We start from the raw sequence: 10,586 nt of genomic DNA, 5'->3' as shown, positions 1-10,586 counted from the left end.
GTGTGTGTGTGTGTGTGTGTGTGTGTGTGTGTGTGTGTGTGTGTGTGTATTTGGGTAGGTGGGATTTTGCCCTGAGGGATTCAGGGAAATGTTTGTTCTTGCTATATCTTTGAATTTCTCTTTGTAAAAGCCCGTTGAGGTTAAGTGGTTAAATGGAACTGGGGTGCTACTCATTGGCCTAAAATGGGAAGACCACAGACTGTGGAGGGTTCAATCAGTAGTAATTGAGAGATTGCCCCTCAACCTCTCAGGACACAGTTGAACCCTGATGTAGTAACCTGGCTCAGAAGAGGGCTCCAGAGCACATGTTATATATTTAAATCCTTTTAGATGGATCTGAAGCCATGATTGCACACTAGCTATTTCTTCATGTAGTATTTAGTGCCATTTTCATGTTTTAGTTAATTATCACAGAATGCCAGTAAACCTCAGAAGGGTGAAAATTATCTATCAAGTAGGAGAGTTTTAGTCTAAAATTTTCACTACTGCTTGTAAGTAAAATCTTAAAACAGAAATGGCTTTTTCATAGACTTACTTTCTTGATGCACATTTACAGGCTATGTCTTAGAATTGGTGGACGGTGGCCAATGAAGAAATGACTAAATGCTAACAATTCTCTTATACTGAGTGCCACACACAGTTTGTTAAAATAGTCATTTTGCAAAGAATTCTCTGAAAAGTAGTTTTACTTTAACCACTTATTCTGCTCTTGGAGACTGCATTGCAAAAGAAGTTGGCTTGGAGTCTGTGTGCAAAAGTATATAAGATGCCTGACATCCATTATAATTATAGACAGCCTCCAAATTATGAATAGGTTCAAAGAACATTTTAAAGTCAGTTTGGAATTTGGAGCATATTTTCCCATAGCAACAATGCTATAAAAGTTATGTTCTTATGCTAGTGCAAAAGACTATAGTACTGAGCTTATAATACAACCAAAAGAGCATTAAAAGTAGTTTAAGAGCTTAATTCCAGAATTACAGAACCATGAATTTAGAATGGGAAGGGACCTTACAAGTCATCTAGTCTACACCTTTCATTTTACAGATGAAGAAATTGAGACCCAGAGAGGTAAAGAGATTTATCTCAGGTCCCATGTATCATAAGTAGTAAAGTTAGGATTTGATCCCTAGCCGGAGTTCCCACGTCCTTAGCCTCCCTGTGCTCCCAGGAGGGCTAGAAGTGTGGTAAAGAAGTAGAGACTCTGGCAACTGGACAATATTAATGGAATTAGAGGGAAAAGGTTTCCAGAGGTGGGGAACAGGGTTATGCAGCTGCTCTTCTGACTTTCACAGAAGTGTTGGAAAAGAACTTCAAAGCAAAGGGAACAGTAATAGTAGATGATGGACCAGGGAGAAATTGGCATTAGTGGCAGGGAGGGGTGGTAGACGCAACAGTGCATACACATGGGTTATTTTCTAAGTCAAGTGTTCACAAAATAGGAAGTCTTTGAGTTCTATGTTAAGTTGGGGTCTATCTTTTCTTTATCAATTTTTTAACTCTAGTAAATTTCTACAGATAGTCGTATCTCAATTCTGTTTGTAGATGGCATTGTGCTTATTGTAGCAAGCTCAAGATCTCCAAAATTAAATACATGATCATTCAAAAAAGTTTTGCCTGCCTATGCACATAGGAAAAATCAAATGGATGAATGAAGAATGACTATAACATGCAATTGGAGAGACAACTGATAAAGCCGGTCCATGAGTAGCCAAATCTTGGACAGAAGCTGCAGACAATGATTTGCACCCAGACCTGAAAAGGACAACAATGGTCTGGATTGTTATGGGAAATTGTGCAGTGTTTTTCATGACCCTAAGCTTCTCTTTGTAACCAAATCCCATATTCTAAACATGAGCATTCTTCTGGTATGGCACTAAATTACAGAATACCATAGTCTCCAAAGACTTAAAATTGAGGGTCATGGAAGGAAAAGCACATGCACATTTTGGGTATGGAATCTGTAATGTATTAGAAAAGAAAAATTGCACAAGAGAAATGACTTAATGGAAGTGATCAGAAACATAAATAACTAGAAAAGAAGGCGGGTTAGTTATGTAGCAACTATGAAGGACAACTAGGAGAGCCCATTTATTCCACGGAAATCCAAACAATGTCAAGAGATCCAGGGGAAGGCTCCCAGCATATTGGGTGAATCTCAACATATGGAGGATTTATAAGATTACCTGGACAAGAGTTGCATAGGATTGAGAACGTATGTGTAGATCTGTTGTGATCTACACTGTTGAAAGGAAACGCCCACATTGATGAGTCAGAGATCCATTAAAGTCTTTTCTACTTGTAGAAAGGTAGAGAGTGTTCATGTGCAAAATGGTTTATGAGCTTTCATCTATTCTTCTCTATTTGTAAAGCATTTAGCACAATACCTGACATATAGTAGGTGCTCAATAAATGTTAGTTATCCTTGCCTCCCCCCTCATCTTTCCTCTATGTATGGATTCCTTTCATATTACCAAAGAACTATTAAAGGCTGAAATATACAGTTGTGGATAGTCTAAAATTTCACTGCAGTGCTGAAATTGCTTTAGTTTCAGCATGGAAAAATTTGGTAAATTTGATATGATTCTAATCTTTCCCCAAATGACCTCAAGATGACTGGACCTCTGGTTGGTAATCCTAATTTGCTCCTTCTTTGGACTCTACTATTTTTGACTCCTTTCTTCCTTTTCCCCATTTCTCCAATGTATTTTCCTGATCATTTTCATTTGGCCCACATGCACAAGTCAAGTACATACAGGAGGCAAATCTTTCCTCAAAAGAGAAGATAAAATTCCTGCCTACTTTGCAGTTCTCCCTCTTGCTGCAGGAATGGTTAAAAAGACCAGGTGCATCAACTGTGTTAATTAATGCATGAATTTTTAAAACAATTATTTCATAATTTTTATATTTTTGCTATAAATTCTACTACTTGTGTAAATGTACTTTAAATGCAAATAGTTACAAGCAGATATTATAATTTTGCTTTTAAAATAACCACTTTCATTCTATTATTTCTATTTCCTTTGCCTTGTGGATTAAAAAAAATGCACTACCCCAACTGATGTAGCTTGATACTTCGAGGTATTCTTAAATTCTGGGTCTCTTAGTATTGAAAGAATCTTTGTGAAGTCACACTGGCTTTTTAAAAAATTGACTTCACAAGATTGGACATTATTGACAAACCTAAATTTCCTTTAAAACAGTGTAATTTAGTAGGCTTTTTTTTTGTAGATGATAGACAAGTTACAGTTCAGTTAATGAAATTTTGAAGAACAGTTGTTTTACATGGTTCACAGCTGCCCATTACACATATTTATAAATGGTGCTAATTTGAAAATAGCAAGATAAAGAGATTTAGTTCTGACTGCAGTGACTTAAAAAAAAAGTTCAGAAGTTTATATTGTAGCCTGGTAGAAGTCAGGAAGCCCCTTTCCCTATAATCTCTGGCAAAACACTTCTCAAGCCTTAGTTTTCTCATATTGTTTGTAAAATGAGGAGGTTGGACTATGTGATTTTTAAGGTTCCTTTCAGTTCTGAGTATTTTAAAATGGCTTAGTGTTTTTGGAAAGGCAGTGCTAAAGTCAGTAGACACCCGAGGTTGGGTCTTACCTCTTACATTTACTAGCTAGGTAGATGAGTCATTTAATCACTCAGCCTCATTTGTTTCAGCTGTACAATGGGAATTATCATATTAGTTGTACTTATCTCTCAGGAGTGGAGTGAAGAGCAAATGAAATTATGTATGTGAAGTACTACATAAATGTCAATTCTTTTAAAAAAATCTTTCAAAATTCATTCTCTTACCCATTTGCTTCCTCCCCCTTTTGAAAAGTCAGATTTTTCTACGTTTAATGTAGAAATACATCCTAGCTCTCCTTTTCTCATTTTTTTTTTACCTTCTCCCTTTCTTGATTTAGAGGGAATAGGACTTCCTTCTCTTCCCATTTGCCATGGTTTACTTTCGTGATGCATTTCTTCTTCAATTCCACTTTCAGATGACTGCCCACTCAAAGTTCCTTCATTCCAAGTTTTACAGTTTTCATCTGAATTGTGTCTCTGGTGTCCTTGAATTCTGTATAGGGTTGACTCCGATTCTACGTCTCCATCAGGGCTGGTGCCATTGCAAACTTTAGACTGAGTACAATGTTGTGTTACAAATCCAACAAATTTCATTCCTCTTTTAGCAGCTTCATTTATCTGCATTTTAAATGAGATGAATAATGAAGGATAAGTATACAAGCAAATCTGAGTTTTAATTTTGCTTATGAACATATAATTAATAAAATCATAATTTTTCATAGAATAGATCAGACTCCATTGATCTTTATTAGTTATTGAGTATCTTTACCAAACAGCTTTCTGTTATTAGATCTTTTGACCAAAGTACTTAAGTACTTTGTAATCCTTTGCAAGAAAAGCATCTCATATTAACTGTATATTCCAATTAATATAATTCATGAGATGTGCTATGCCCTGACATATTCATCAGGTGAAATTTCCTCCTTGATTGAGCAACAAAATCAAAAGCATAAACTAGGTGTAGAAAAAACATAGTTAAGATGGGAAGAAGTTAAAAAAAATACAACTTAACCATTGGGTGAAATCAGATAAAAAAAAGCTGTATTGGGATTGGTTGAAAGAATTAGACACATCTCTGGATCTATGTTTATCAGAGGATACGATTCCAGCAATTACTTCAGGAGCTAAGCTTTGGGAATGCTTTGAGTAGCCAGATTCTTGTGTCTACAAATAGAAGTCAGTAAAAAGAGGTGGGGAGAGTCCAGAGGGAAAGCCACATTCCCTTTTCTCTTCTCTCCTGTCATTCCAATTATCCATGCCATCTAAGAAAATGGACCAGTAACAACCAATGCATCTGGCTGGGTGCTGAGAGAGGACAAACTAGACAAACTGAGGAAAGGCAGCTTGAGAGCATGATTTCAGTGGGGTGGAAAGAAATGCAGCTCCAGGATGCTAAACTCTCTCCAGAGGTCAGCAGAAAGCTGCTCACAGCTTTTTAATTTATTAAAGTGCAGAGGTGACTGTGGGTTTTCAACGTCTAGGCCAATGGAGTGTAAGTTCCAAGAGGTCTTACAAAAAGTTGGAAAGGATTCAAGTATAAGCCTATATACATTACCTGAGGAACAGCATAGCTAAGTCCTTAAAATGTTCTTCATTACTAGAAAATTGGCTACCAGATGATGAACTTTGTTTTTGGCCAGAACTTATGAAAACTGTCTACTAGGGTGTGAAGGCATTGTGATTTGTATCGATGAAATCAGAGTAATGAAATCAGTCATTCTTGAAGCCAGAAGAATTAAGCATCTAATAATGAACAACCACAAATTTTTTTTCTGTTCTTACTTCCCTTTCCAGTCTTAACTCAGTGGTTAGCTATTTTAGTACTGTTGTTTCCTATGCGCTTAAAATTCTTGATCTCCTTTTTCCCCATCTTCCCCTATCTTGCTAACCCCTAGCTCTATAACTTTGGAGTCATCCTTAATTCTTTATTATCTCTCATCACATATATATAGTCTTTTTAAAATTTATTTTGATTTTGGTGAGGCAATCGGGGTTAAGTGACTTGCCCAGGGTCACACAGCTAGTAAGTGTCAAGTGTCTGAAGCCGGATTTGAACTTAGTTCCTCCTGACTCCAAGGCCGGAGATCTATCCACTGCGCCACCTAGATGCCCCATTAGTCTTTTTAAAAAAATTATTTATTTAGTATTTTATTTTCCACCAATTACATGTAAAAAACATTTTCAACATTCATGTGTAAAATTTTGAGTTCTAAATTCTCTCCCTCCCTCCTCACCCCTCTCATTGATAAGGCAAGCAATTTGATATAGGTTATACAACATATATGTAGTCTTGCCAATTTTAGTTCTGCCAACATGGACACCACCCTACTTCATTAACTTTCTCACTTGAATTATTGCAATAGCTTCTTAATTGGTCTCCCTAATTCCAAATTCTTCCTTCTCCAATACATCTTTCACACAGTTGCTAAAAAATAATCATCCTAAAGCATGGGTCTGAGAGTATCACTCAAGAATTTTCAATGGCTCCTTAACAACTCTAGGGTAAAGTATGAAAATTCTTAATTTAGTGTTTAAAGTCCTAATAATTTAGTTCCAGCTTACCCTTCTATCCTGATTTCACTTTACTCCCCTTTATAGACTACGTTCCGGCCAAACTGGCCAATTTGATGTTCTTCAGTTTAGGTATTGTATGCTCTGCCTCCATGCATTTTTACTAAGTTATCTTTCCCTCCCTCATGCCTGGAATATATTTCCTCCTCACCTCCATTTTTTAGAACCATTAGTTTCTTTCAAAGTCCAGACCAAGTGTACTTCCTACTGGAAACCTTCCATGATAAATGTTAGTGTTCTTTCCTTTTTCAAATTATAGAGTATTTACTTGTTTGTACATATGTTGTATTCCCATTAGAATGTAAACTCCTTGAGGCCAGGACTATTTGTTTTTGGCCTGGCTTCTGGTTGGTGCTTAAAAAAAGTTTGTTGAATTTCAATTTGCTTCTAATCCCAAGTAGCAAAAATGCTGCTGGAGAAAAAAATCACAAGACCATGTCCATTACAAAGCTATTCTATCTAACCTCAAATAGGCCTTCATAGCTAACATAGCAATCTTTGTATTCATTCCCTATTATATATTCCCCATAACAGGTGTTCCAAACCTTCTCCTCTTTCCTCATGACTTCAACTTGATTCACCCACTCCTTTTTCATTTTCAGCAGATGATCTTAATTCCTATTTTAATGAAGATATTAAAGTCATCTGATTTGAATTTCCTCAACTCCTCTCTTCCAAACCCTCTAAAAATGATTACCCAGATCCTTCTCTCCCATGTACCTTCAATATCTCCCATTTTACTGGTTCCAGTCTATATGCTACAAATATACTCAGGACTTCTCTAACCTAAAAAACAAATTAAAACTAAATCCAAACCATTCTTTCCTTGATCCTACTACTCCCACAAGCAATTATTTCCTTAACACCAGTCTACTCTTTAACCTCTTATCATTTGTCTTTTTCCCCCCACAATTTCACTGAAGCTGCTTTCTTCAAGACCATTAATGACTTCCTTTATCACCAAGTCTGACTCTTTTTTGGTCCTTTTTGGCTCTCATGATGTTACACTCTCATGATTCTTCTCTTAACACTCTGACTGATACTACTCTGTCTCATGTGATGGCATTTAACTCTTGAATGTATATCTATAGGAATTCTGTCCTTACCTGCTTCTTTTTATTTTGTATACTATGTATTTTGCCATTTTCACCCACTTCCATGGCTTCAATGATCACTTACTCATAGATGACACATTAGTCTTTATCTTTCCTAGCTTCCCCTCATAGAGCAGCTAGTTAGCATAGTGGATAGGGTGCCAGGTCTGGAGTCAGGAAGACTCATCTTCCTGAGTTCAAATCTGGCCCCAGACACTTACTAGCTGTGTGATCCTGGCAAGTCACTTAATGCTGTTTGCTTCAGTTTCCTCATCTGTAAAATGAGCTGGATAGGGATATGACAAACCACTCTGGTATCTTTGCCAAGAAAACCCCAAATGGGATCATGAAGAGTTAGATATGACTGAAATGAATGAACAAAAAATTTCTTCAGAGATCTAATCTTCTATAGCTAACCGCCTGCTAAATAGCACCATCTGGAAATTCTATTGGTATCTCAAACTCAACAAAATTCCTGCCCTTTCTTTTGATGGTACCACTACCCTGCCAGTCATCTATGCTTAAAATGACGATTGACTTCCACTGCAATACTCCTTCTTCAGGTCTTCATTTCTTCTTACCTAGACTATTGTAATAGCATCATAACTAGTTTTCCCACTAGCAATCTCTTCCCTCTCCAATCTACCTTTCTCATTGCTGTCTGAATAATCATCCTAATTCGGAGTTCTCATCTTCAATCAATAAATCAACAATCATTTATTAAGCACCTACAAAGACAAGAATTGAACAGTCTCTATTCTCAAGAGCTTACATTGTATAAGGGTACATAACATATACATAAAAAGTATAGATAGTGATAATGATAATAGTGGTAGTAATAGTAGTAATAATGATCATGATGATGATGAAGATAATGATAATAGGTGACATTTATATAGCACCTACAATGCGCTAGGCACTGTGCTAAGTACTTTACAAATATATGATTTGATCCTCACAACCAGCCTGGGAGGAAGGTGATATTATTCAGAAAATGGAGGCAGACAATAAATACAAAAATAAATACAAGGTAGAATTTGGAAGGAGGGCAGTAGCATTTGCAGGGAGGGAGTTGCGAATCAGGAAATTGAAGTGATTTATCCAAGGTCATACAGGTAGAAAGTAGCAGATCTTGTCACTTCTTTACTCAAAATCCTTCAATATTTCTCCAATAACTATTAAATCAAGTATAAATTTCTTATCCTGGCACTTAAGGGTTGTCACAGTCTGGCTCCAACCTACCTTTCCAGCCTTATTTCATACTATTCCTTTTCACATAGTTTATGTTGCAGGAACATGACAGTAGTCACTAGACTACTTTTGCTCTTTCTTCTTGTACTGTCCACCCTTGTCTCCATGCTCTTCTTCATATTGTTTCCCATCTCTAGAATGGGCTGCCCTCTCACTACCATCAATATTTGCTAAAGTCTCTCCCTTCCTTGAAACTTTCCCTAGAATGAAAAATTTTCAAAATTTTGCCTACCCACTTTTCACTAGATGAAAGTGATTTCTCTCTAACTTAGTAAGTATCCAAGGCTAGATTTAAATTGAGGTCTTCTTGACTCCAAGTCCAATGCCCTATCTACTATCCCAAGCTATCTCCTAATGGGAGCTTCTCTTCTCCAGGCTAAATATGCCTAGTTCCTTCAACTGATCTTCAAGTGGTATAATCTCAAGGCCCTTCACCATCCTAGTTGTCCTTTGTCCAATTTCCAGATTATCAATGTTCTTCGTAAAATGTGGTGCCCAGACTTGAACACAATATTCCAGATATGGCCTGCACAGGGCAGAGTACAGTGGGTCTATCACACTTTTAGAAACAAAGGGGAAAGGGAAAAGGGAGAGTAGGATGAAATTGGTAGAGGGAGAATAAAGAAGGCAAAGTTGGAGAGGACTAAGGAAGAGAGAAGAAATTGGAGAAAAGAAAGAGGGACAGAATAAATGGGATAGACAAAGAATTATGGTTGATGCAACATAATTTTCTTATAGCAAATGAAAAAACTGAAAATAAGAAATTCATGAAGCTTTTTCTCCCCCTAATGACAGAAATGTACCTAAAATGGGGGTGGGGAACAGAAAATGAGGGGTGAGATAGAGAAATGGTATGCTATAAGTGGGGAGATTTCAATTTGTGTTTATTTTCTATATGTTAAGTTCACAGCTTTGAGTGACAAAATACAAAAGGGTTAGCCTGTTTTACTCTGAGTATTGATAAAGAAACAGTGCTAATTCCATTTTAGTTTTAAAATATGGGGCATTGATGTCCTTCTCTAATTTTATTTTCATTCAAGAATTCTGGATAATTATCTTGTCCTCACTTTCAAAATTAAGTTGGTATAAGTATAAAATTAAATCCCATCTTAGAATCCAGTTGTCTTATACTGAAATCCTTATGCAATGTGGTTTTCCTAAGATATTAAATGGCTCATATCCGTTACTATTAGTTATATACATAGATATTTTCAAATATTTTATGTACTTTATTTCCTGAAATGTCTTTCTTTCTGGAATAACTACATTATTATAAATGCTGAAATAATAATAATTTCTTGTTTCAATGTATCTTCAACCATGTTCAGGAAGTTAGAGACAAAATAAGGTCTCTGAGTTTGTTCCAGTAGGAATATATTAGAAGTTCAATTTTTAAAATTCAAATAAACTTTCGTTTAAATGAACATTTTCTCCTAATATAAAAAATTTGCAAATTTGCACTTTCCATGAGTTTCTTACTTATAGTGATTAATCTTATGAGTTTTATGTATTAATCCAGGGGTGGGGAACCTGTAGCCTCGAGGCCACATGTGGCCCACAAACTTCACAGAACAAATCCCCTTAATAAAAGGATTTGTTCTGTAAAACTTGGACTCAGTCAAAAGGCCATATCTATGGACCTAGAAGGCTATGTGTGGCCTTGAGGCCGCACACCCCTGATTACTAGTCTAACATGTTTCCCAAGTGTTTGTAAATATAAGTCCATTTCCATAGTAGAAATATACACATGTGCTAATAGCTATCATACATTTATTCATGAGTAGCTACCACTGGATACATATACATATGTATATATCTATATATATATACACATATGTATATATCTATATCTATACACATATATGTATATATCTATATCTATCTTTTACTTATCCTCATCTAATTCAAGGGGACAACAGAAACACTGACAAAATTACAGGACAATATCACACTTCTTTCTCACCTAGAAAACAAAAACCTCAGAAGTTTTTGCTGTTCACCAAAATATAAGCTAAATCACATTTTAAAATCATGATCAAAAACATTTACTAAACACACTGGTGCAATAGTACTAGAACACATTAGACACTG

General features: G+C 36.1%; 1 protein-coding gene across 6 annotated transcripts in view; it reads right to left on the bottom strand.

The window, feature by feature from the left end:
- Window positions 1-10,586, bottom strand: part of RFTN2 (raftlin family member 2) — an 82,649-nt gene that overhangs the window by 51,402 nt on the left and 20,661 nt on the right. For all 6 annotated transcript variants that reach the window (XM_027865667.1, XM_027865665.1, XM_027865666.1 and 3 more), the window contains exon 4: window positions 3,897-4,197. In XM_027865667.1, coding sequence (XP_027721468.1) covers window positions 3,897-4,197 — 301 coding nt within the window. The remainder of the gene's footprint in view (window positions 1-3,896; window positions 4,198-10,586) is intronic.

This window comes from Vombatus ursinus, unplaced genomic scaffold (genome assembly GCF_900497805.2).
Source record: "Vombatus ursinus unplaced genomic scaffold, bare-nosed wombat genome assembly UNPS02014779.1, whole genome shotgun sequence".
Classification (NCBI taxonomy): domain Eukaryota; kingdom Metazoa; phylum Chordata; class Mammalia; order Diprotodontia; family Vombatidae; genus Vombatus; species Vombatus ursinus.
This window is presented reverse-complemented; position numbering and strand designations above follow the sequence as displayed.